The sequence below is a fragment of the Mirounga leonina genome, unplaced genomic scaffold (genome assembly GCF_011800145.1).
Source record: "Mirounga leonina isolate KUSES-001 unplaced genomic scaffold, KU_Mleo_1.0 Mir_154, whole genome shotgun sequence".
Taxonomy (NCBI): domain Eukaryota; kingdom Metazoa; phylum Chordata; class Mammalia; order Carnivora; family Phocidae; genus Mirounga; species Mirounga leonina.
The window spans coordinates 57,985,188-58,012,499 of NW_023270389.1; the positions used below are offsets into that span (position 1 = coordinate 57,985,188).

The following is a 27,312-nucleotide window of genomic DNA, read 5'->3' on the forward strand; positions in this document are numbered from 1 at the left end:
AGTCCCGCATCGAGTCCCGCATCGAGTCCCGCATCGAGTCCCGCATCAGGCTCCCTGCTCAGCAGGGAGTCTGCTTCTCCCTCTGACCCTCCCCCCTCTCATGCTCTCTGTCTCATTCTCTCTCTCAAATAAATAAATAAAATCTTTAAAAAAAATAAAATAAATAAAAATTGAAAACTAGAAAAAAATCCATAAAATCTTAATACTAGCTATTTCTCGGTAGTGGAATTATAAATATGTTTTTACTTAATTATTTTTCTTTTCCTCCACAATTTTCTAAAATAAAGATGTATTGCTTTTATAATAAAAAATAAGGATCATTAGCATCTTTAAATCACACTTTAAGAACTCTGTGCTTGGTAGAAGAAAAGAGACACGAATCAGAGGCAATGCAAAGCAGGCCCTTTTGCTTTTTCAGCCCAGCTACTTCTGAAGGTCATCAGTAAGGCTTTTACCATCACTCCTGAGGGGCCAGGTGCAGCCATGATGGGGAAGTGCCTGGCACCATCCAGCACCCATGGGTTCCTTAGACAGTCCAATAGTAATGACTAGTGTCAGAGCTCCTACTATTTTTTTGAGTACCAACCATGTATAGTTATTCTAGAGTCTTGTGTTTGAATGCTGGTTAAAGTGTAATCCAGTCCACTCATTCTTTTAAAAAGAAGTTGAGAAGTGTGATAACTGACATTACAGGTTTACCTAAATTCAAGTAATTGTCTCAAATTTTTATGTAAAATGACACCATGAAGGGCCAGAGTCATTACTTATAGGAGTAACTGGGGGGATCCTTGCTCATTTTGGCCCCTTCCTTCTGCATCCTGTTTGCCTCCTAGCATCTCCCTGGCAATGCCAGGATCAGCGTGTTAGAGCTCCCACAGAGAAGCCCACAACTTTCCAGGATTAAAAGGAGTAAGAAGTCTTTATGCTCTGGTTTTTGAGGTAGATGGTTTTTACCCTCGTGGCTCCCTTTTCACTGAGAAGCATAAAACATACACATTGTCTCCTCCTCCTCTGTGGAGTCTCAAAGAACCATAGTTTCCTGCCCCATTTGACCACAGTGGAGCCTCTCCAGAATTCCCACAGTTCCCCTGGGATTTGAGGGCAGAGCCGGAATAAAAGTCTTCGCAGCAACCATAGCCACTCTGGCCAGGACATCACTAGGCTGAGTGGGAGCCTCGGTTGCCCCAAGCAAGATTGGAAGTCAGAAAAGTATGTCTCCTGCCCCTAGACTTTTCTATACTTTGCTCTTCTTTTTCAACCCCTCTGGGAAGGATTTCAAGAACCAACTCAACCCAAGGTGTGATGACAAAGGAAACTTAAAATATTACTTCTCTCAGGATATGCATTTTGATTGGGAAAGAAGACTGAAGCCAGTGGAAGAGTTGCTAATTATGATATTTCAGGCCTCTGGTATCAGATGAGGGAGGTGTTGGGCAGTGATCGATACTGAAAGTAATCTATTCCAGCCCCGACATCAGTGCAATCATTCATTACTTAACAACTATTTATTGAGCACCTATATTGCATGGGGCACTGTGCATAATGAAGAATACAGACATCAACTGTACCCTCATGGAGCCCCAGGTTAGCTCTGGATCAGCCATATATTATTACATGAAATCATGAGACTGATTTTCAGTGGTGGCTTATGAAAACGAATTCCACTTTGAGTAGCACTTGCGTTTTGCTCAGTGCTCTTGATATCTTCAGAAGCCACCTGGTCATACATCATAAAGAAGCATCCTGGTCACATTATTTTTACCTGGTCCATAGAGCACAAAGTTGATTAGAACTCGTTGAGGGGTCAAACAAAATTTAATGTTTTAGTAAACAATGGAATAGTAGTTGGGTATGTCTGGGCTTGCCCTCTTGGACACATCTGTTGTTGGTTTTTTTGTTTTTTCCAGCATAATTTCCTTTGGTAACAGCACCCCATTTGACACCCATTGTTCCCATTCAGAATCCTTGCAGATTGCACAGGATTGGCTTACCTAGCCCTTAGCTCCGGAGGTCACACGACCCAGGCCTGGCCAGTGTGATCTCCACAGCTCCTCGGTCATAAAGACTGGTTCAGGTATGAACAGGTGATCCACACATGGTTTATAGAAAACCTTTGCAGGATTTTTTCCCCAGTGTTATTGGAAAAAAATAAGCTCTTTCCATTGGGTTTGCAGGCTGTGAAGAGCCTGCTTGGGAATATGGCCAACATAGAGGAAAGCAGAGACCAAGAACAAAGAGAGGTTTCTGATATTGCTTGAGTATTGTATTTAGGTCTATCCATAGATTTTTAATTTATATTATTCCGTATATAGGGAGAGAGGGAGGGAGAGAGAGATATTCATAGATACAATTTTCTGGTTTTCATCAGCCAGTTTCTTTCATTAGCAACTGAATGTCCTCATTCATTCAACTGTGTTAAACTGTTACACTCCCAAGAGTATGTAATCAAAAGAAGATGAGGAATAGATTGCCTTTCTACTAATTTATCCCTTTATTTTTTGAGTGTCTAGTTGACTGGCAAACTGAGGTTTGTCCGGGGGGACCTCAGGGAGGAGAGTGGAGTTCTGAGGCCCCTGGGCTTCCTGTAGTCATCTGGCTACCTGGTTCCACATGCAGCTGAAACAGTATAACAGCCCCCTATTAAATATTGGCATCTCCCTTCACAGCATCCAGGGTTTTTTTTTCCCCTTGCTCCCTTTCTGGAGAAAGCAAAGACACAGTATGAAATTCAAGCCGGAAGACAGAGGTAAAGGAGGAATGACTCTGACTCTTGAGCCTTATAGCTATGAAGAAATCAGTGTTTTCCTTCAAGCCTATTAGGGAAGCCTGAATAAAACCATCTGCTGCTGTAAACTGTTGTGCCTCCAGACGAAAAAATAGTTTCATCTTCACATCTACATCCCATGCTTTCTGGTCCATTCCTTTTTCAAGTAGAGGAAAGTGGCAGATACCCCTTTTCTGTCACACACGCTCACAATCATGCACACATTCACTAGACTGTGTGTATAAACAACCCAAAGACGTATGTAAGTAAAATCATGTATTGTTTCGGGGGTACACATCTCTATGGATAGATGGGTGGATGGACAGATGAAGGACAGATGTAGATGGATGGATGGGGGGATGGGGGGAGGGATGGATAGAGATGGATTATACTGACCTCAAAATAACTGAAACACACTTATCTCCAAAATTCCGCTAAAACATAAAACTTAAAATATTGGGCTCGACTAAGTTACAAGTTTTTGGAAGATGCATGTATTTAAAAAGTTTTGAAAAAATACATATCCCAAGTATGAACACTCTCCCGGAGTTCTAGGAAAACTGTAATGGGATGAGAACGCTGAGGTACCAGCAGTGACATAAGGCCATTTTGTCCGGGAGATGACTTTCCGACGTCGGGGTAGGAAGTGGTCTAACAGACCTCCAGACAAACAGCCGCTCCACCTGCCACATCAGCACATGAGACACTGAAATATGCAACTCTGGGTAAGAACCAACCCTAAAGATTAAACATTTATTTGGATTAACATCTTTGCATCAAGAGGGGAGAGGAAATTAGTCAAGGAATGGGTAGTCAGGGCCCTGTTCCTTGCAAAGCCCCTTGCATTTTCCACACAGAACATTAAAGCCAGAGCTCCCAAGTGAGAACAGACTGAAGACCCAGCCCACTCCTCCTGAGTCCGGAAAGGGAGTCTGGGCTTTGATTCAAGAGCAGCTTCCCAGGGAAGCTAGGAAGGATGTTTTTGTTATGTACCTTTCAAAACAGACACTCAAGCACCTCCCAGGCAACATGGACTCCCTGCTCAAGGATCTCCTTCAGAAAGTGCAAATTTCATTCTCCCAGCCTACCTCAGAGGGTAGGCATTATTTAGGTATCCTTGCTTTGCTTTCAGGATGAGGAAAGGCAGCGTGCACAGCCATGACCCCTGGCATCTGCTTCTCCAGGAGAGCTGCTCCCTGCCTCCACTGGACTGAGCCTGTCACCTCCGAGTGTACCATCCACTGGAAAACTCCTGGACAGGAAAGGTTCCTATTGCTGGAACAGATACCTATTTTTTAATGTTGCAATAAGTATCTTTTCCAGACCAAGGTTTTAAAAATTGGTTGGCCAGTTCCAATTTGGACAAAGCTGAGAGGTTGTCTCAAGGGTCTTGATACAATTTAAGGTCTTCTGTAACTTACGGGATTTATATTTTCAGCAATGCGATTTTCTTTTGTTTCCTGCCACCTGAAATTAGTTTTTACTTCCATCTGAGAATCATAAAAGCTTCAGAACATTAAAAAGGCTATCGCTTTATACAAAACAAAATCTGAGAAGCTAAATTAGAATCCAGTTCCGAGGTCAGCTGCAGGGACAGGTGGGTGTGGATAGGATCCAGGCCCACAGGGTGACCAGTATCCCTGGGAGCTGTTGCTGCAGTAAATTGTTTTAAATAAGTTTTTTTTTTTTCCTTCTTTTTTAAACCAAGTCCATCAAGTGACACAAACTCAAGCTGATTAAAGCCTGCTGCCCTCGGACTGATCTTTGTCTGCGAGGGAACATTCGGTGTGGAGACGGGAAACAACGCAATCTACATCTTCGGGCTGCCTCCAGACCCCCCCCCCCGCCCAAATTCTGCTCCAGCGATGGCTTCATTCTCTCTTTCTCTTGTTGCTGCTCCTTCGAAAGAGATGTCTCCAGCAGCCTCATCACTAGGCCAGTGAACTCTTCTTCACATTTTAGTGTCCTGGACAGGGGTGTTATCCTGTGAACACAGGAGGAAAGGATGAGTTAGGAAGAGAGTGGGGGAAATCCTGACGCTCAGCAGACCTCCTTGGTGATACCAGATCCAGCAAGAATTGTAACACTAACAGTAGTGATGGTAATAATAATGCTACGTGCTTGACGGAGGTTTCTACGAGCATCAAATCATGTATTCCTCACAAAAGCAAGACGAGTTAGGTACTTCTGTTAGCGCTGTTCTGCAGGTGGGGCAGTTAAGGCACAGAAAGGTCAAGTGACTTCCCCTAGGTCACACAGCTAGGAAGTAACAGAGTCAGGATTTAAAACCAGGGACCAGAGCTTGAGCCCTCAACTATTAGGTGACATTGCCTATTCCTTGATGCCTGGCTTCCCATGCCCTCCCTGCCCCAGCTTCTTACTTACTAATTCATTCCCACTCAATTTCATCTCCCTGTTATACTGCTCAAGAAACTTTGGTGACATAAGGTTGGAAAAAGAACACAAAGAATCAAAAATAGAAGGTGGATACTTTAGTAAAAGGACAGGAAAATAGCTATTTATTCAACATTCAACCCAAAGTATGACTTTTAGCTCCTTCTGGGCTGGGGCTGCACCAGGCCTTACCACCTTGGGTTCTCTGGCTGGGAAACAGAGACATTTACGACTGTGTCCACGGCATCGGGTGGCATGTGCTCTGGGCCACCGGAACGCGCTGTACTGAGCGTGAGGGGGTGCTTGAGTCACTGCGGGTGTTCCTCACCGGAGCAGTCGGGGAAGGCCTACAGAGGACAGAGACTTCCAGGCCGCAGTGAGGGCAATCTCAGTCGGGGGTGCGGGCGTTTCTGGTGGAGGGGACGGCAGGACGGGTGGGACGATGCGTTGCCTCTTGTGGAATGGTGGGTCCTGGAGGCATGGGCCCCATGATGGGGGAGAGGGAAAGGCTGGGAGAAAGTTCAGCATGGGGAGGAGGGTGAACTCGATTCTCCCATGAGTGGTATCAAAGGGTTTGGGGTAGGAGAGTAGACACCGAGATGCCATTTTCAGCAAGATGAATTTGGTGCTAATGTATAGAGTGTGTCTGGAGACCAGGAACTCCTTGAGGAGCGAGTCGTGATTGTAGAGATAAGGAAGGGGTCACAGCAGTGGAGACGGGGCAGGAGGGAAAGCGAAAAGCCCTCCCTGGCAAACCCCCTAAGACCTGGGGGGCTGATTAAGCAGGGAGATGGAAGAAACATGAGCACCTCATTAGCAGAAATGGGTGGGTATAACAAAGGAATGTGGGGTTTAAGTTGAATACAAGTGAAGAAACAGAGCAAGTAGGACGAGTTTGGTTTTGAGTTTGAGTGACTGGCAGGTGTCCAAGCGCGGAGGTCGGTTGGTGTGTGGTTGGGACCAGGGCCAGGCTGGTACTAAGCAGTCAAGAGTGGCCCAGTGGCTGATGGTGAGGGGCAACCTTAGGGATCATTCACAAAATATGACGGCTGGAGCTTGGTAGTGGGGGCCAGAGGAGACTGCCAAGGTCAAATGTGGCGGTTCTTCTTGAGGAGACAGGGAGGGAGGGAGGGAGAGGAGTTGGCGGGGCGGCCCACCAGACAGAGGCTACAGTGGCAGGTGGCCTCAGGGGCAGGGCTGACACCTCACCGAGGTAAGAATGCCTACTCTTTGGTGGCAGGGAAGCAGGGAAGCACTTGTGAGCTTCACATCAGAGAGAAGCGTGAGATCGCAAGGAGAAACAAAGGAGGGGGACAGCACTGGGTGTGCGGGGGAGGGACAGACTCGGGGGATTTTTCTTTAGGACTGGAGAGAACTGAGCAAGGTCTATAGGCAGAAGGGGGTGAGCTAGTGAGGAGCTAGAAACTTGGAAGAGCACCTGGATGGATGGGAAATTCTTAGAGTGACCCCTCACTTAAAATGCACAGACACACTCCACAAATGTCCTGTAAAAATGTCCAGAAAATGGCAGTTGGGGGAAGCCAGATCACAGCCGATGTAGGTTTGTCTTGTCAAGAAGGGACCTGTCCTCGGATTCGTACTTTGAGAGGACGAGGCTGCCCTTCCTTTCACTCACGTAAGAGGTGAGGTCATTTGCAGAGCTGTGGGGATGAGGGAGGAGTGACTGAGGAAGGTAGGTGAAAACAGGCTGATAGAATGCAGTGAGTGAGTTTCCAGGCAGGGAGGGAAGATGGATGTGGCTCAGCCCCATTGGTAAGAGGTCATAAGGGGTCCAGGCTGCTTGGCAAAGAATGTGGAGTGAGAGTGGCTGAGCTTTGTGGATTGATCCAGAAAGAGAGAGCAGGTCAGTGGGGAGGGCGGGACGGTCCAGAGGCTAAGGGAGGGGCTGAAGAGGGAAAGCAGGGGAGTGTGGTCCCAAGAGAAGTGAGAAGAGAAGGCCAAGAATTGAGGCTCAAGAGAAGGTGGTATCTCATCAGCTGAGGGAGAAAGACATTTCAAATCAAATATTGAGAAATCAAGGAGAATGCCTTGGACGAGCAATGGAACCAGGCGGTTAGGAAGTCAGGGGTTACTGTCGGTCCTACAAGGTCTTGAATGTGATGCATCTTGAATGTCGTGGCTTGGGGAAGTTTATCTTTGGCATACCTGAGTGCCCTACACAGTACTGGAAACATAGTGAGTGCCGGAGAAACATTTGTTTGATTTATTTACAGTATGGGAGCTGGATCCTAGTCAGTGCCCTCTCTCCAGGGGGAAGCAGAATCCCAAGTGTTGGGATTTGATATATCCAGCCTGTTCCGTGACTGAAATTCCCAGAATGACTCATTCCTTAAGCATAAAACGTCGAAATACTTGTGAGGGGCTATGCAGTAGGAAGTTAACCCTTTCTAGCGCTTTCACACGGTTGATACCTGGGGCCTCATCGGAAGCCTTTCCCTGCTCTCTCCCTTGAAGAAGGGACGGCCCCATCCTCTGTGCTTCACAGAGCATAGCAAGTTCCTGGGAAGAATCACATTTCTTCTACTGCCTTGTCATTATTTGTGTCTTTTGTTCATCTGTTTGTTTTATTTGTCCGTATTTGCTATTTGTTTATGCCTCTGTCCTCTTCATCTTGGAGACCCCAGGAAGTCCCATGGTGCCAGGGGTAACTGCTGTTTGGTAAATGTCGAGTGGGACTCCAATTAGTTTCTCTGATCAATGTATTTCTACCAATCAAAGAACTAGATGGGGATTAGATCAGGGGGCTGCGAAGCCATCTGCTGCCTCTGCTGGACCCACGAAAGGCCTGGGACAGGCATGGGGTGTGCAGGGAAGCCGAGACCCAAGCAGCCCCCTTCACCATCACTGCACCGGCGAATCCTTTTGCACCACTGCCTGAGGCTTCTTGCTTCTAACCTTGACCGAGCCTGACAAGGACGAGAGAGGATGGGAGGCAACGCCCCTCCCAGATTGAATAAATGATGCCGATGTGCAGAGAGGTGCTGTGTGGTGTCCCTGAACATTGAGCTCCGTGACCTTGGACAACTTGTGTTCCCCTTTTTGAGCCTCAGGTCCTTCCTCTCTAAAACCAGGGGTTTGGGCTAAGGGTGTCAGGATTTTGTGTCTCCGTGACGGAGAAGGAGACGGAAAGCATGGAGAGGTGGTGGGTGGACGTCCTCAGTGCCTCCCTGGGCTTCCTGTTCGGAAGAAGAGCACCTGCGAGGGTGTGGGCATCTTGCTCCCTGGCCAGGGCTCTGCCAGGTTGGGAATATAGAGGTGGCTCGAGAGGTTTCAGGGGAGCCTGTTCCAAAGCTCCTCCAGTTTCTGCAGGAGACCTTCCCGAAGCTTTGCAACCAAGGTGATTCCTTAATGCCTCAGGACCAGTGCTGTGGGAAGTTCTCCTGGCGAGATGAGCACCTCCCAGCCTGAAGCTAAGGTGGAGCCGCCCCTGGCAGGTGACCACGTGGACTCGCTGGCTTCATCCTCAAAAAGAAGGGAGGATCTGAGGCAAGTGTTTGCCTTCTGGACATCTGGTGAAGAGCTCCGGGCTGATGGGATCAGATCGCTCATTTTGATGGATGGTGCTGAAGAAATGTGAAGCATCTTTGCTTAACAGCCCACCCAGAGGAGTCTCACCCACACCTCAGGTGTCTTTGGGACTCCTATTACTTTCTTCTCCCCAGTCTAGTTTGAGTGGGAATAATGTGAGGGCCCCTGGTGAGCCCCTCTCCGAACACATCAACCCTTCTTATAACTCTAGTTGTATCATTTCCTTTGGGTCAAGCAATTTTCTCTCTTTTAAAAATTCACTCATTCACTCAACAAATATATTTTTTAAGAACTACAGTGTTCCAGGCTCAGTGGTAGGGGCTGGGGATACAGTGAGGGCAAAAGAGTAAAGAGAGATGATAAGAAAATAAATAAGAGCATGTGAAATAGTGATATGCACCATGATGGCAGAGTAGAATAGTGCAAGAGAGTGACCGGGTGGTCCAGACAGGCCCAAGGGGCATCTGAAGGATGGGTGAGAAGGGGCCATGTGAGGGTCGGGAAAAGTGTCTCGGGGCGGGGGGTGGGGGGACAGCAGGACAGCGCTCTGAGCAGGGAGTGATCTTGGTATATTTGAAGAACAAAATAGCCATTGGCATGGCTAAAGCACAGTGAGGAGAAGGGTCAGGGACAACTGGGCAACAGCCTCGCGAAGGGTTTGGATTTGATGTTGAGTGCACTGGGAAGCCGTGGGACAGGGGTGGGGAGGCACAGGGGGTGGCATGCCCCCCAAAGATATGTCCAATCCTACCCCCCAGTACCTGCGAATATAACCTTATTTGGAACTGGCATCTTTGCAGATGTAATTAAAGATCTCAGGATGAGACAATTCTGGATTTGGGGTGAGTCCCACCTCCAATGACTGGTGTCCTCAGGGGAGAAAGGAGGGCAGTTCTGAGACACACAGAGCCAGGGAAAGACCATGCAAAGACAAAGGCTGGGTCTACTACTCAGGGAGTGCCAAGGACTGCCGACCACCAGCAGGACCTGGAAGAGGCCAGGAAGGATTCCAGGGGCTGGTAGCAGCCGTCAGAAGTCAGGGGACGGCGTGGGACAGATTTTCCCTCAGGGCCTCTAGAGGGAACCCACCCTGCCAACACCTTGATTTTGGAGTTCTGACCTCCGGAATTGTGAGAAAATACATTTCTATGGTTTTAAGCCACCAAGTCTGCGGTAATTTGTTATGGCAGCCCTAGGAAGCTAACGTAGGAGGTGAGTGACTTTAGCAATGAGTAGACGATCTAAACACAGACACACACACACACACACACACACACCTCTTTGGTTGCTATACGGAAATGAACTATATAGGCAGAAAATGAGGAAGCAGGAAGCCCAGTAAGAGGCTGATCTGGTAGGAAGCTGATGGCTGCCTGAGTGAAGGAGTGAGTGAGTGAATGTACTGAATGAATGTACTAACGGAGGGGGGAAGCGAAGCACTGGGGGGTGACTTTGTTGATGAGATTGTCAGGTTTGGGGGTGGAGGGTAGAACACTGAGCTTCTCTTGTGGACCTGCTGAGTCTCAGCAAGGCATTCTGCTCCTGAACACAGGTAGGTGAGTTCAAGAGGGCTTCCTGGAATGGTGGTGGTGGGGGTGGGGGGGCTGCTGAAGGGCCAGGAAGTGGGGGTGAGCAGGGACTGAGGTACCCCTTCCTCTGTGCACTTGGTGTCCAACACAAAGCTTCCTCCTCAAATGGCCCCACTCGAATGCCACCTTCACCCTGAAGCTTTTCCAACTTCCTCCCACACACACGCACACACACGCGCACACACACTGTTTCTCCCTCGCTTGTGCTTTGGGCTTCCCCCAGAGAACCCCCTGCCCACGGCCACACTCCGCCTTCCTCAGTGTGCCCTAAGGAGCTGCTGGTCTCCCATGCTAGCCTGAGTTGATGGAAAGGTGCACCCCCCTTCATCTCTGAGCCCCCCAGCAGTGAGCCGAGCCCAGAGCCCTGCCTCCTGGGCCTTCAGTAGCTGTGTGCGGGCCTCAGTCACCGAGCCGGGCCTGGTCTCCATACATACCCAGAGCACCCCAGAACTCCGAGTGGGCAGGAAGGCGGACAGAGCCCGGCACATGCTTCCCTTTCCTGTATCTCTGTCCCCTCACCGTCCGCAACAGGGCCTTTGTTTCTGCACACTCGCGCTGATTTGTGAGGAACTATAAACAGACACACTCTGGCCCTGGCCTCCCCAGGTGACCGTGCAGGCCACTTACCTCGGGCTTGGGGGCCTCATGGTGGGGATTGCAGCCGGGCTCCAGAATGGCCCCTTCCTCATCCTTTTCCTCGTCTTTCCCCTGCTCCGGGATGCGGGGGCCCTCCACCCCTTCAGGGGGGCTTGGTGAGGCCTCCCCCACTGCTCCGTCCACTGGCCCCTTGGTGTCTTGGCTCCTCTGTCTAGGCTCCTCCTCTTCATTTCCTGCCCTCTCCACCTTCACCTCCTCAGACTTTTCTGTCTCTTTTCCGGCTGCTTTTTCTTCTCTGGGGCTCCTACCTCCGTTTGCCGCCTCTGGGTTGGAGGCTTGGGCTGGTTGGACGGCCTCCCCTGTGGCTGGATGTGGGCTGGCCTCCTCTTCAGAGCCCCCCACAGCCTTGTGGGGATGCTGGGCTTCATCCATGGCCCTGCCCTTCTCCTCCTGCTTCTCCGTCCTGCTGGACGTCCTCCTCAGAGGAGGCTTCTCCTGAGACCCCAGCTGCCTCCCCACTTCCTCCCCCACCGGCCCCTCGCTGGGTGGAGGGGAACCCAGGGCCTTGCTCTTGGATGGGAACACCTCATCCCCATTCTCTTCCTTGGCACCATTCTCCTGGGATGACTCGGGGGTCCTGAAATCTCCCAGGTCCCCACAGTCCGACTGAGACCTTCGGAATCGTCTGGAGGGAGGGCGCCTTTTTATCGAGCCCCTCGTCCGCACCTGGAAGAACGTGTTAAGAGAAATTATCCACAACCTGTGAAAAAGGCCAAGAAGGGGACTACATGTCTTTCGATGTCAGTCTAAGGCACTGCTTCGTCAGCCAGCCTTTAAGGGTCATTTGATTTTCCAGCAGAATGGACCCCTGTGTGCTATGTGAAGTCACAGGGTAACCAGTAGGTTTTTGCCTCATGAAGACGCAAATGCTTTCCATCCACTAAAAATGATAACCTACCTATACTTTTATTATCCTGTAAAACATTAATCCGTTTGGTGTCTAATTTAGCAATTTAATTCTAACATTTGTTTTTTCAGTTGCCTATAAATAACCAGCTCTTTGAATGTTCTTTGAATGAACTTTACTATATTATAGGTTTCTTCACAAATCCGACAAGCTGAATAAAATCTATCTCTATTTTATATAAGAGTCATGTTTTAACATTTAGGACATTTCACTTTGACAAAGGTGAATCCAACAGACAAGAGGGTTAAGGGCCTGCAGATGGCCTGGCCTTGCTCAGGGACCTCATTGGGACAGAGCCGGACAGCAGGTGACCAGCTTTGTCCCCTTCCCCAGCCTGGCCCTCCCAGCCCTCCGCAGAGCTGGCTAATCCCTGGGAAAGCTGCACAGACAGACACCTTCACTTTCCTGGGCTCAGGTCCGCTATGAGCAGAAGCCATGCCTTAGGAGCCTCCAGCAGAGCTCCCCAAAATCATCTCCTGTCTGGGAAGTGTGTGCATCTCAGGATCACTCGGGCCTCATCTAGGCCCACCGGACTTTGCCAGAAGTGCAATGAAAATGTTTATTTGGACGCTGTACTTTACTCAAGTGGTGTGGCCTTTAACATTTTATATGTAGACGAAATCTTATTTCATAAACCTTAAATCTTATTTTTGTAAGTCTTATTTTCCCATTGGCTTACATTTTGGTATTTGTCAATCCTAGCTCCTTCTCAGAAATTTGGAGTCAATACTTGGCTTATAAGGGCTTCCCAGGCTCTTTCCTGAGACCATGGTGTGGCCAGCCCTGCAGGCTATCAAGGACTGGCCCTGGCCTCACAGTCAGCAGGGTTCAGGAATACACCCTGCTGCCCTAAAGCAGCCCCCCAACCCCGGACCCCATTACAAACAGGCGGCCCCGCTTCCCTCCTGGCCCGCCTCCCTAGTGAGCATCCTGTGAAGAAAGGAGGCCCTCCCCTGGGTTCCTCTCTGCTGTCAGGGGTCTCTCCATTCCCTTGAGCTGGAGAATCTCCACCCTATCCCCAGCCAGCAGACTCAAGACTTAGCACGTTTGTTTCCCTGGATTCTACCTGTTTCTACACATTTGACCTTCTCCCCCGTGGATTTTCTGGAATGGCCCAGAAGACCCCACTCTTTCCATCCATTACTTTAAAGCTCTATCCATTTGCCATTCCCTGGCATCAGACCCCTTTATGCTGGCCCTTGCTGGGCTCTGGCCCAGATTTGCCGGGCACCTGCTTGGACAGTACTGGACCGTATCTCTGATTCTTACCGTGTGTAGTAGGGCCGAGGATCTGACGAAAGAAAGCAGACTCAGGGCATCTACAGAAAGGGGCCTTACCTACATCTTTTTGCAAAGGGAACAGTTTGGCTAGTCTTTAAATAGGGCAAGCTGCGGTAAGAATGATTTGAACCCATACTGGGGCACTTAACAGTGTTTACCTCAAGCCAGAGCAGTGTGGTTTGGAGTCCTAATGACCCTGCCCACCCTCTGTGTGCAGCACTGGTCAGGTCTTCAGATTTTGCTTTCAGTTTTTGACGCAACTATCTGTGTGGCTGGGACCCGTCCTGAATTCTCAGCCCTCTCTCCTCGAAGGATAGAGCGCTCCATCCCCCAGGCGTGCCTTCCGGGTGAGGGCACAGCTCTGGGAGAGGGGATGCGAGAGGCAGGCTGGGGAGAGGGGCCCTCTTAGGCACAGAGAAGTTTCCTTTCTGTTGAGAACCAACTCTGACGGCAGCTCACGTGCGTCCTCCCTTCCCCAGGACAACATCACGGCGGAGATGATTCAGGGCTGCCCAGCGCCTGCATTTCTACCAACACGCCGCAGGGCTTTGGACCCAGACATTACCTTATTGTAACAGGGCAGATGGCTCCCTTCAGGAGGCTGGTCAAAGCTAACTGGCACCTCCTCTGTCTCCTGAGACCGCACGCCAGGGCTGCTGGGGGTGGAAGGTGGGCTCTGGAATGGTGACACCGTGGTCTTAAGTCCAGGACTCTTGGGCGAGGCCCCAGGTAGCAGGGCCGCTGGATCGAAAGCTAAATTGGCCTGCCAAGAAAAAGTGAGGCATTTCAAGTTGGGGTGGGGGACCCTAAGAGTTTCTGCTTGAGCTTGTTGGGTATGTGGCCTGGAACTGGTTGGGGCCAGGTAACCAGGTAATGTGAGGCTTTCTGTGTCGCTTCCTAACCAAGTATCCATTGCCCTGGTCCTGGAGGCACTGTCTCTTGCCACCACCAGCTCATACCCCATCCCCACCCCCCACCCTCCAGAGCTGGATAAGACTGGGTCATGGTAAGAATTAAAAATATAGGGGCGCCTGGGTGGCTCAGTCGTTAAGCCTGCCTTCGGCTTGGGTCATGATCCCAGAGTCCTGGGATCAAGCCCCACATCAGGCTCCCGGCTCAGCGGGGAGTATGCTTCTCCCTCTGCCACTCCCCCCTGCTTGTGTTCCCTCTCTCACTGTCTCTCTCTGCCAAATAAATAAAATCTTAAAAAAAAAAGAATTAAAAATATAAAACTACATAGCAATGCTGTGAGCCCGAGCCATGTTAAAAAAGCAGCATGTGATGAGTACCAAGGGGCAGGCTTGGTGACAGGAATTCAGGGCTGGGCATTAAAGGAGGTCTCCCTCCCCACCCAAGTTCAAGCTGGAAAGTTCCCTCTGTAAGACGGCTTGCAAATAAAAATATATCTTGATGGCCAGCAGGAAACTTGAGCTTTGAATTATGGACTACTCCAGGGAGGAAAAATCATACTTCATAACTCATCTAATAGAATATTTGGCTGAAAAGTCTAGTGGATGATGCATTTCTTAGTTCTTGGCTCCCCCTCCCCCCCTTCCCAACAAAGTAAGGTTCCTATGGGATCTGGCCAAATTGTCATCCTGTTGCTGACATTCTTTTTTTTTTTTTTAATTTTTTAATTTTATTATTTTTAAAGATTTTATTTATTTATTTGAGAGAGAGAGAATGAGAGAGAGCAAGCACATGAGAGGGGGGAGGGCCAGAGGGAGAAGCAGACTCCCTGCCGAGCAGGGAGCCCGATAGGGGACTCGATCCAGGGACTCCAGGATCATGACCTGAGGCGAAGGCAGCCGCTTAACCAACTGAGCCACTGTTGCTGACATTCTTAATGAGATTGAATGATTAGCGATCACAACCTTATTCTCAGTTGCTGTGCCTCCCAGAGAGGCTCCTTAATGATGGGGAAGGGAAGGGGAAGGAGACCAAGATTGTGGGGCACAGAGCACGTGGGAATGAATTTCTGGCACTTGGATGAGGGCTGAGATGGACTACAGGGAGGCAAAGGTGAGGGTCCTGGGCTGCACCCCTGGGCTGGCTATGAGAGGGGATGTGCACATCTGGATCCCTTCTGAGAGATCCTCCTTATGTACATGAGATCCCTGCAGCCTCCCAGCGTGACAGGCAGCCCCACTCCTTCCCTGCAGCTGGAGGGCAATCAGGGCTTTTCAGTAGGAATTCAACTTCTGGGGAGCCCCCTCCCACACTGCACAGGGTAAGCTCATGACCAGAAACCAGAGATGCTTTTCTTAACCCCAAATCAGGCTGGGGGCCAAATCCCTGTCCTCTCCCAGAGGTGGAATTGCAAAAGCTGTGGCTGCTTGTCTTGACACACCCCTAATAACAGCTTTGGAGCAAAGTTGATGAGCTGGTTTTCTTGGTTGGGCCCAGATGGGAGGATACGGTGCACAAGAGCCTTGCTGTTCTCCCGGGTGGCTGCACAGAGACCGCGGTGAAAGCCGGGGCAGCCTCCACAGGCCCCACCCAGACCTATGCCAACCCTCCTCTATGCTTTAGCTCATGCTGGTCCCAAATCAGGAGCACCTTCCTCCTTCCTTTCCAGCCACCGATCCTGGAGGACCGATTCAGGGTCTAGGCGTTTCATAAAGCATGCATCCTGTCCACTCTACTGTACTCTTGCTCTAAAATTCCTGAGCAAAAATAAATAAATAAATAAATAAATTAATTAATTAATTAATTAATTAATTAAAAAAAATAAAATTCCTGAGCAGTGGTTCTGATCTGGGGTGGGGGTGGGGGGCAGTCGTGTCCCCAGGAGACATTTGGTAATGCCTAGAGATGTTTCCCACTGTCACAGCTTGTTGGAGAGTGTTGCTGGCATTTAGTGGGTAGGGACCAGAGATGCTGCTAAGCATCTTGCAATGCACAAGGCAGTGCCCTGCCACAAAATTATCCTGACCCAATATTGCCCAGGTTGAGAAACCCCGATTTAGAGTAGTAGGAGTCGGGGGGTTACACACAATTTAGATCTCGGTATTTACTCTCCGAGAGTTTATGTCTTCTATTGTATCATGTGTGAAAAATCTTGTCTCCTCCCAAAGACCGTGAGCTCAAGTTCAGTGCCACAAGGTTCATGTACACCCCCAGGAAAGCCAGCCAGTTGCGGGCACAGTGGTGAGGGCTCTGGGCTCACAAAGTGATAGGTAGGGAGGCAAGCTTTCCAAACAACAGATTTGGCCATATCAGAGCAATGCCTAGCCGGGCTCACAAAGTGATAGGTAGGGAGGCAAGCTTTCCAAACAACAGATTTGGCCATATCAGTGCAATGCCTAGCCGCTGAATTTCAGCCCTATGCACGACTGAAATGGTTTGTAGGGGCATTCAGGCCTAGGGGGAGAGGACTTGGTTAGTCCTGGAGCATTTCTTGCACTCTAATGTCTTTTTCCAGACTCTTGAGACACCCCATTATCCACCAACCACCATTAGCTGTTGACCACATGAGCTGGTGCTGGATGGGATCTTTATATTAGCCCTTTGCCCCTGGATAGAGCTCCTCATCCTTCACAGCTGCTTATCAGAGATCAACTCTTCAGGTGACAGCAGGTGCTACCCCCAGGAGCCCTGAAGACATGCAAATGTTGGATAAGAGATGAGGTGGGGTCAGAGTACCATTTTGCACTTACCTGAAGCTTCTCAATCATAGGCGAGCTCTTCACCTTGATTTTAGGAGGATGGCTTGCATTGGGCAGTGATTTCTATAGAGCAAATGGACCAAAACAACCAAATGAGCGAGGTGAAGGGAGGTGGCATTCTGGCTGGAGCTCACAAGGCACAGGTGGAAGAAGAGGGGCACAAGCTGGTGTCACCACTTTCCCATTTAGCTTCAGCTGCCCACTTACCTCGTTCGGGCCTGGGCCAGTGTAGGCTCCCCTCCACCCCTCCCACATCCCGCAGTTGGCAAGACCACTTGAATCTATGAATCAGAGCAGGCAGGACAGACATCTGAAACACAGGAGGCCTCCTGTTCCAGGAAGGATTTCTTCATGGTCATTACGAGGGAACAGACCATGTCTGAGGGAATGAGATCGTCACCTCATGACCTTCAACAAAGTGAGCCAACAACAGGAGGGAATTCCAAAGAGAAAAGGCGAAATGGGGTGCCTGGGTGGCTCAGATGGTTAAGCATCTGCCTTCGGCTCAGGTCATGATCCCAGGGTCCTGGGATGAGTCCCGCATCGGGCTCTCTGCTCAGCAAGGAGCCTGCCTCTCTCTCTCTCTGTCTCTTATGAATAAATAAATAAAATCTTTAAAAAAAAAAAAAAGAAAAGGCAAAATGACCGTATGTTCTGTTTGCACAACTAAAACAAGAAACCACAGACCAAAGCTAAAACCTCACAGAGGTACAACTGAAAATCTTCCCTTGAACTAATGACATTTTGGAAAATCCCATCAATGTATCATTTATAGATTATCATTCTCCCAAACATTGACTATTCATTCTCATTAAGCAGACATTTACTCTCTACTACATTCTGGGCATTGTGTTGGTTATATGAAGATGAATATGATTTAGTCTCTGGCCTCTAAGAAGCAGTCAATGGCTAATACATATATAGAAAACCATACCTACGATCTGCTAGTTGGAGATATTTTCGTGATGAATGTACATCAGGAATCTTGTCTGTAGTTAATTTTATCTAAAAAAATGGACTCCTTGGGGGCGCCTGGGTGGCCCAGTCGTTAAGCATCTGCTTTGGCTCAGGTCGTGATCCCAGGGTCCTGGGATTGAGCCCCGCATTGGGCTCCCTGCTCTGCGGGAAGCCTGCTTCTCCCTCTCCCACTCCCCCTGCTTGTGTTCCCTCTCTTGCCGTGTCTCTCTCTGTCAAATAAATAAATAACATCTTTAAAAATAAATAAATAAAAAATTAAAAAATAAAAAAAATTAAAAAATGGACTCCTTGTTTTGTGTACAATCCCTGTAACTTGAGTCTGGGTCCACAGATACATTGACCTCCACACGCAGGAGTGATAAGAGTAATGATGATGGTGATGGAAGTGACTTCCATGGGGTTTAGGAGAGGCCAAGGCAGAAAACAGACTTGTCTACAGTTTGGAGACCCCACATATGTTTCCTGCCCCTGTGTCCTAGTGTACCTGAATCATAAAAAGAAGAGTAACACCCATCTCTTGGAGATATTCTGAGATATTTATTGAGCGAGATGATTGTATGTTAGTGATGGAAGGAGGAAGACTTACTCAGTCAAACTCCTTGTGGCCTTTTTAAGGCCCAACATTGAGGGAGAGGTGCGGAGTGGTACAGTTTCCAGCTGGGACTTGGGCATTGACAGGAGCCGGATGGGTGCCCTGGCCTCAGTCTCCTAACCAAGACCCAGGCAGGCGGGTTAGAATAAATGATTCTAGGGGTGCCTGGGTGGCTCAGTCAGTTAAGCGTCTGCCTTCGGCTCGGTTATGATCCCAGGGTCCTGAGACTGAGCCCTGGGCTCCCTGCTCAGTGGGGACTCTGCTTCTCCCACTGCCCTTTCTTCCCTGCTCATGCTCTTTCTCTCAAATAAATAATAAAATCTTTTTTTAAAAATGATTCTAAGGACTCTTCCAGCGTGAAGGTACCTCCGGCCAAATGAGTTAACGCTGTCAGACGTATTCCGAGAGCAGTCTTGCAAGGAGCCACGTGTCCCTGAGGAGTACGGCTTCCAGCCCTGAATCAGTTGTTTTTAATTTCTGTGCTTTATGGTGAAATTTCACAGGAGCCATTGTTTCTGAAGACACTGTTTTGGGACCGGCGGCAAAGATTCTGCTGACAAAGCTCACTTTATGTAATACCAGAAACCCTTCTCTTCCCCAAGAGACCACTACCTTCCGAAGAGAGAGGACATTCGATAACCAGCCTCTTCGCTATAGGACAGCGCTGGGAACCCAGCTCCTGCTCCACGACGTCCGTGCTCATTAGAAGCGAGCCGCAGAGCGGGAAGGCTCCGCAATAGCGGTTGGTGCAGTTCCTGCGCTTGGCAGCAGGGGGCAGCATTTCCTTTGCCATTTAACAGGATTCCAGGCCAGCGGCTGGGTCTAGCACCATCCTGGGGGGCGGGGGGCACCTGCCTCAAGCTCTGGATGTATGCATATACGTCTACGCATGACGTTCCTGTAATGCCTAGAAATTACGAAGCTGATCTTTCAGATAGGAGTGCTTTTCAGCGCTTTTGCAGACGGCCATGCTAACTTGTGGTTGGGTCCTCCAGAGAGGAGTCACCCCACGGTCTCAGGCCTGAGCAGGCCTGGGAGGGGCAGGAATGAACAAGGGGTGCAAAGACCCTTCCCTGCACCGAGGAGTCGCCTGCCTGGGGCCGTGCCCTCCAGGCCCCCCTCCGAGGCTTCGGGAATTAGGGCTCCTGCAGGCAGAAGCCTCTCTCCAGCCCAGCCAGACAAAGCTGGTGGTTCTTCTTATTTCTATGTGATTTCCAAGGTGACAAGAACTCATCAATCCTGGAAGCAATGTCCTTCCTATGTGCACGCAGCCTGCCACTCCAGGCCGGACTTTTTCTTCTAAAATCCACCCTCCTATTCATCTTGCCTTTGTTCCTAGAGCCCGTTTCACTACCGGTGGTGCCTCATGGGATGAACCTGTAAATTGATTTCTCCCAGAGCCACTGAACTAAACTGACTCCCTCTGCTTTTATTCCAGGGAATGAAACGTCCCCGTCCAGCCCCCGTCATCTGTCTGGTTAGTGTTCGTGTCCCCATTTCACAAATAAGGAAGCAGGCTCAGTGCAAGACAGGGGCTTCTCCAGGGCTGAGCCCGGGTCATCAGGGGGCAGCCTCACAGTAGGCTCCCAAGGGCCACGGCCTCAGCCTGTGGCCTGACACTGACACCAAGCCCAGGGGCTGAAAGTCACAAGGAGAAGTTGACCCTCCGTAAAGAGAAGTTGTTGGAATGTATTTGGTCATAGCACTGGCTAATAACTCCATGAGGCCACAGAATCATAATGTTGGTGCTCGAAGAAATTCCAACAAAAAACTCAGTTTTTAAAAACTGTGTTTCGGGGCTCCTGGGTGGCTCAGTCGTTAAGCGTCTGCCTTCGGCTCAGGTCATGTTCCCAGGGTCCTGGGATCGAGCCCCACATTGGGCTCCCTGCTCAGCGGGAGGCCTGCTTCTCCCTCTCACACTCCCCCTGCTTGTGTTCCCTCTCTGGCTCTCTCTCTCTGTCAAATAAATAAATAAATAAATAAATAAAATCTTTAAAAAACAAAAACAAAAACTGTGTTTCTTAGGATTCCCATTCCAGGAGAAGACACTTGTTCGGGGCCTGGGGGAGTAACCTCAGAGCAGTGGGGCTCTAGATGCCCCCCCACACTTGACCAGCAGCAACGAATTTCCACTTTCTCTGATGGGCTTCGGCCTGTAAGCCTTGGGTGGGAGAGGTTTGAAACTGTCGCCCTACTCACACCTTCACTACCATAGATGCTCAAGGTCACACAGGTATCTAGTGTTTATCGTCAGGTTGCTGGTCCCCAGAAAGGGAGGAGGAGAGAGGTAGCTGACGTGGGATTTGGGAACTGAGCTGTCTTTGCCTTCCTTGCTCTCTCTTGGGGTTGGTCTTCCAGGCTGGCCGAGAGAACATGCAAGTTCATTTCTGGGGGACCGTGACGTGACCACGGTGAAGGTTCATGGGCTGCTGGGAGGGGGCGCAGAGAAGTCACTCTTACAGCTACGATGAGATAGATCAGGGTAGGTACCTACCCAGTCTGGGAATCTGTTGCTGGCTACGGTCTGTGATACCAGAGCCTTTCTTTTGTTGGTAACATCGGCTATTTATATGTGAGGGCAACGAGGCCTCTGTGTGCTCTGATTGTCTTCCAGTGATCCAAAACAACAGCCAGTCTCTACAAGGATAGCACGAAACCACGGCACTCTCTCTCACGAGGCAAGTCTGCCTTATGTAAGTGTGGCCTCTCTTTCTGCCCAAGGAAGATCACAGAAGTCGGACCTGGAGTGAAACATAACCTTGGTGACTCCTGAACCTGGCGTGGTAATACTCTATGGCCCGTTTGTTCTCTTTGTTGAAATTCTCCGGCTTGGAGAACAGTGCTCCAGTCCTAAACAAATCCTAAAGGAGTCTCCATGAGAAAGAGTGGAAAGGAACCTGGTGTCTAAAGTAAAGGATTCCAGAAGCATTAAGAAGAGGAGCTTCATCCCTGAATCTGATAAGGGAGAAATTCCCTGTGCAGGTTCCAAGGCCTAAATGTGCGCGTTTTGTGCCCTCTCCTCTAGAAGGAGAAAGCAGATCCATAACCAGCACCCCCTGAGCTCTGACATAGCACTTACCTCCTCACCGTTCTGGCCCAGCTCTACCTTGGGGGGGAACAGGGGGAGGGAGCAGGGTGGTTTCCTTCTTGTCGGTTTACAGGCTGGTGTCTAGAGGGAGGGGGACAGACACACAGAGAGAAAAAGAGAGAGAGCTAATCAGGCAACAGGGAGGAAGAGGAGTAAGTGGAAGCTGGTTTTAGGAATGTTCAGGGATGTCCAGAGAGAAAAGATGGAGGGAGGGGTGACATGTCTTTAAGACGGACCCATTAGCCCTATGCATTAATTCTATTCCGCTGTCCACCCCTTCTGACTTCCAGGCTCTTGGCTCCTGGCCTGGTTCTTTTCTGCTGGAACATCCTCTCTGACTTGAGATTCACTGGCCTGAAACAACATCTCAAAATGACACCTGCTTCCAGCTTCCAAGCGTTGCCGGCACCTTAGGTCAACACTATCTTCTTCACCCTTTATGACATTGCTGTACTGTCTAGAAATTAAAGACTGATTTTTCAGATGGGAAAACAAAAGCACAAAATACTGCACCTAAAAAAGCCTGATGGCTGCACCCGTTTGCCCCAAGGGGACCATCGCCCACCTTGGGGTACGGTCTCCTTCCTGTCACTCCTCCTGAGCACTGTATACTGTGTGACTCGGGAAAATCTAGCCCAAATCTCTCCAGCGTTGTGACAACCCTTTTTACACTGTCCTCTCCAACTGGATTCCCCTGGAGTCCGGTGGTCACTGGATCCCTGTCCTTCCTGATCCCTGGCCTCCCATCAGAATGCACTTCCCTGGATGTTTTCTCTTCCTCTTCAACTCTCAATTCGGAATCTGCTCCCCTCTCGCCTTGCCCCTGACTCCTGGACCCCGGGGCAGGAGCCGATCATGGGCATCTCTGTATTCTGAGCCAGTCCAGGTCTGGCACGTCTGGGCAGGATCTAAGTCTCCCACAGCCGATGATCAAGATGGAAATGAATCCAGACTCCCATGTTTCCAGCTCTCTGGCCTGTGTCTCCCCCCGTCCCGGCCAGAGTGTAAGCCTTGCTCTGGTGGGGAAAGATTCTGCACAGGCCCAGCAGCCTGGCCACATTCCTCACATTCAGAGGGACCCCTCTCTGGCTTCTCTTCCTAATTTGGTAATTACCAAGCCTCCTCCCTGCCTCTCCTCTGGGCCTGACCCAGACTTCCCCTTCCTCCAGCCCCCTCCCAGAAGAGGGGCTCAGGAGCCGCCTGACTCACCTCCTTTGCAGTGGCAGCCTGCTCCCTGAACCGCCCGGCCAGCTGGGCCACCGAGGGGGGCGCCGAGTCATCCACATTGGCCCTGGACTCTGCTGATCTGTCCTGGCAAACCAAGGGGAAGCGAAAGTTAACGGGCAAACATGCACTCGGCTCTTCTCCATGTTGCTCCTGGGTGCCACTGAGCTGTGGCCTGGAGCAGGGAAGCGGGGCAACGAGGTATTTTAATAGCATCTTGCAATTGGCCCCAGCGTCCAAGGATTTTAAAAACCATCCAGTCAACCACATTTAGTGCATTTTGACGATGCACTCGGCCCTGGGTGTGGCTCCGGGGGTCTGGAGAGGAATAGACTGGGTCCTGTTCCTCATTCTGCAAAGACCCAGACTGGAAAGGGGTATATCAGAGACGGCACAGGAGTCTCCTTCCCTTGGTCAGAAGAGGTCTTCAGAAATGGTGGCAAATGCTTTGGAAAGCAGGGCTTTAAGTGTATGGAACGGGGTAAGCAAATGCCCTCTATTGAACTTCGAACATGTATATAGGTCTTGTCTTCTCTACCTAAGTGAGTGCCTTGGACAAAGAAACGTTCGGTACCTATTTGCTGAATTAATCAAGAAATAATCTGAGGGGCACGTAGCATGCAGATGAAAGCTGGACCGCCTGGATTCAACCCCTGGGTTGCTGCATCTCTTACCAGCTCAGTGACCGGGGCTAATGGCTTTACCTTTCTGTACCTTTCCGTGGATTGAATGATTCACTATCTGAAGTGCCGGGGCCAGGCGGGGCACACTGTGAAGAGCTTTGGAAGGCTTGTTATTCCTGCCAGCAGCGGGGTCCTTGCAAGAGCCCTTGTGCTGATTCACATTAGGTCCTCGCATGATGCATTCCTGCTCTCCACAGCGTCCTCCCCGAGAGAAGCTCAGCCCTTTCCCCTTCTGCTCCTTTTTGCTGAAGGAACTACCTGAAAGTCAGGTTTCTCCAAGTTGGCTACAAGCATGCATGGGCCCCTGCTCTGCCACCGGCGCAGGTCATCGGTCCCTCCCTCCAGGTGCCTCCGGGGTCCCTGACGCGACCAAGACGCACCCTGGACACTGTTTGCGCCCACGTGCCACTTGTCACCGAGACACACTCGGTGAGTCAGCGAGCGCTGTAAACGGCACCCCACTTCTGACGTGTGGCATGTGGCCTACATAACCACCTGGTTTCAGTATTTTTTAAATGTCCTGTCCTAGAGACATTAGGCTCTTGTTTTGGGGACCACGATGACGGCATTTCTTACACAGCTGCAAACGCCCCCTACCACTTCCCCTCCTCACGTCTAGCCTGAAACTGGGATTTGGGCAGCAGCAGGCCCGAGAAAGCCCACCGTGGTCTCTGCAAGGGGCTCGTGGCCCACAAAGACAAGGCATGCCCCCCTCCGGCTGCAGGCCTGCACCCCTTGGCGCCACACGCACGTGCACGCAGGCTTCCTAGGCCCTCCTTTTTGTGCTAAAAGGTGTCTCCTACCTTTCTTATTTGGGTGCTCCCTCCAAAGTAAATGTCATTGGTCATGCTAGACCCTGGCTGGTTGGAGCAGGGGCAAGGCAAGCCCCAAGCCCCACTAACCTCTTGTTGTGAAGTGAAGTAAACGGAGCCGAGCTCTGCGAAGAAGGCTTTGTTTAGAGATGGGAAGGAGCGGCTGGAACACAGACCTTCAGATCTGAGAACAGGCTCTTCTGGAGGAAAGACCAGTTCATCTTTACTGTTTCCTGCTATAACTCAAGGTCAAGTCCGTTCCAGCCTAAACACCCAATGCTGACTTTGCATACAGATGTGGAAGGATTCACCTCCATTCAGGGAGCCAGTGTTCCCCATAATGCTGGGGAAAAGCTGGGGAGCCTGAGCCCCCCCCAAGTCGTGCCCCGCTGGGCAGAGCTCCCGGGGCTCACACCTGTCTGCCTCCCACACCTGCCATGATAGGGGTGGCCACAGGCAAACATCTTGTCCTTTGGGTCCTATGGAGAGGCTTTAGCACAGAGCCTCTAATGGAGCCACTCTTGGCCGATTGGTTTGTCCATCTGTCTAACTTCCTGCCCACATAACAGATCAGTCTCTCTGTCCGTTGCTATTTATTGCTCGAGTCCTGCTGACAGTGTACTTTACCTCCGCTTCGAAGGCACCAATCACTGGTGTGCAGGAAGATACATTCCAGATAAAAATAGAGCTGTACAGGAATCAAAAACTCCTCCCTAACTTCCTCGTCTCGAAACGGGGCTTGGCAAGGGGCTCAGAAGTGATAGAACTGGAAGCATTTAGGGCTTAAAAGCTGGGTTGAAGGAAAGATTATAAGACATCTGAGTTTGTTTTCCTGGATCCCAGTGAATGGCTCTTCTTTAGAATGTCGAAGAACTCCAGAGCTTGTTGAAGCCTGGCAAATCCATTCACCACCAGCCCCTCTCCAGACTCTTATTCTGTGTTGTAGAAAACTGTCTTCTCCCAGCTGCCACACTGAAGCCCAGAGAGGGCAAGTAACTTAGCCAGAGTCACACAGTAGAAGCCGAACAGTAATCTATGAGACGCTTTACTCCAACACCTGCTAATCCAGCAATTGGTATCAGTTAGATAGTATAATTTGTGAAGGTGCTTTGAAAACTGTGAAGTGCTGTGTAAGAAGTGAAACTATTATTAGCCACTGGGTTGCACTGGTACAACGGGAGAAGCGTGGCCTTGGGGCTGGACAGAAGCCGACGGCTCGGGCTGCTTGAGGCTCCGCCTGGGTTTCTGCCTTGCGATTCTGGCAGGTACGGCTGCTGACCTCCTCCAGCGCTTCAAAGGCGCACGGCCTCCGGCTCCAGGTTAGCGAGCGACTCCTCTAGGTTTTTCTCCCGGCCCTGAGGCTGGTTTGGTAAGGCCACCGTCTCACCTGGACTGAGAAAGACTTCAGGGTCCCTGCCTAGCCCCAGACTTTCCTGGGACCCCACAGCCTCCCTGGGATTAAGTGTTCTTCCTCTGTCCCCAAGATGCCCATAAAGCATTTAACACAGAGCCCAGAGCGTAGAAAGTCCTTGTCGAAGGGCGCTTTCTTCCCCCTACCCCCACATCCAACTTAGCCCGCAGGGGCAGGGCTGTACCTGTTCCCAGAGTCGCTCACACCCTAACTTACCCCTTGGGACCGTGTCGGTCACAGGTTCTCCCCGGCCTGCCTCCGGCCTGGGTCTGAGTCACTGCTGAGACCTCAGTGCTTCCTGTCTTCTTGGGCTAATCTCTATGTCTTCAATCTGTTTTCTGGACTCAACTCCCTTTGTGCCTCGCTTTAGCTGACACTCGTCTTTCCAGACTGTGGGTCTCCACTCCATTCTCCTGGGCCCAGATCTTGTTCACCAAGCCCTCCCTGCCACCGATCCAGCCTGGCCCTGCCAGCCAGCTTGGAAACCACTCGTGTGGTTCCTGTCTGACTTTGCCAAGGCCAGAAAAAAAATCACCTCTGGTGTTTACTTTCCATTTCTATGGGACTTTCTTCTGAGAACTGAGGAGTCCCTGTGTCTGGACAGCATGGAACTTCCCCCGAGCTGTTGCCATGTTGAATAAATACAATCTGCATGCTGCTGATCATCCACATAGTGGAACCTTTGTGTACAGGCCTGAATTGTGGGCTCTACCTACCTCCCTGACTCTGCCCCGGGTTCTTCATCCTCCTCCTTGGTCCAACGTCTAAGTATCTGACGTTGTCTGGGCCCTGGATTAGGGAAAAAAGGCACCAAGGGAGGCCTCTCCATCTACAGCTTGGAAGGAGAAGCAATGAGAGGACCAGCTTGCGGGCTGAGGAGCCCCTGCTCTTGGCTAGTAGGAAGGTTCTCTTTGCTCACCAGAAACAGGCCAGACAACCGGAGCCTTGAAAGTATGGAGTATGTTTGCTTCTTTGCTCTTTTAGAAAGACGACGGATCTTAACACAGTCCTTTAAGGGATTCACACCCTTCCAACATGACCATACTTAAACTGTCACTTCGAAAGGATCAACAGACTGTCTCTCTGGGATGCCACGATTGTTCCAGAGTTTTCCTTTACACTCCTACCTTATCCCTGACTCTTCAATTCACCCAACGTCCAGCCATTACCATCCTGGGATGATGCAAACGGCACTGGACCGGGAACCAGGAAGGCCCATTTGACCTACCTACATTCTTAGAGCACCTGCTTTGTGGGAAGCACAGTCTTTATAGCACTTGGTACACTTGCAGTAACTCTCAAAACACTTCTTCCGGGAGAGGAAACCACCCCAAGTTGCTGAGTGACTTGCTATTCAAGTCAGGAAGTGCCAGCACCAGACTTGTCTAGATACCAAAGCTCCAGCTCTTTCCAGACCAACATGCTAAGGAACTCTAGACCTTTCCTGGAAGGGTTAGCTTACTCAGTCATTAATATATTCTGTCATCAATAAACATCTACTGTTCTAGGCCCTGGGGTATCACGGTAAACAAGACAGAGTCCTCACACTTAAGGGGTTGCTCTTCCGGGGGGGACATATACACAGGTAAGTAAGAGGACTCGTTCAATGCTAAGGAAGAGATAAAATAGGGCATTTTATCTCTGGGGGTGGGGGAAGACATTTATGAGGAGGGATCATCTGAGTTAAATCCCAGCTGGGGAAAAGATGGGAGGAA

General features: G+C 50.2%; 1 protein-coding gene across 1 annotated transcript in view; it reads right to left on the bottom strand.

Annotated features, from left to right (window-relative positions):
• Positions 1–3,027: 3,027 nt before the first annotated feature.
• Positions 3,028–27,312, bottom strand: part of RCSD1 (RCSD domain containing 1) — a 65,159-nt gene continuing 40,874 nt past the window's right edge. The window contains exons 2-7 of the mRNA XM_035010912.1: positions 22,677–22,778; positions 21,459–21,548; positions 16,801–16,872; positions 13,707–13,904; positions 10,924–11,619; positions 3,028–4,748 (exon numbers count right to left, since the gene is read on the bottom strand). Coding sequence (XP_034866803.1) covers positions 4,716–4,748; positions 10,924–11,619; positions 13,707–13,904; positions 16,801–16,872; positions 21,459–21,548; positions 22,677–22,778 — 1,191 coding nt within the window. The 3' untranslated portion in view covers positions 3,028–4,715. The remainder of the gene's footprint in view (positions 4,749–10,923; positions 11,620–13,706; positions 13,905–16,800; positions 16,873–21,458; positions 21,549–22,676; positions 22,779–27,312) is intronic.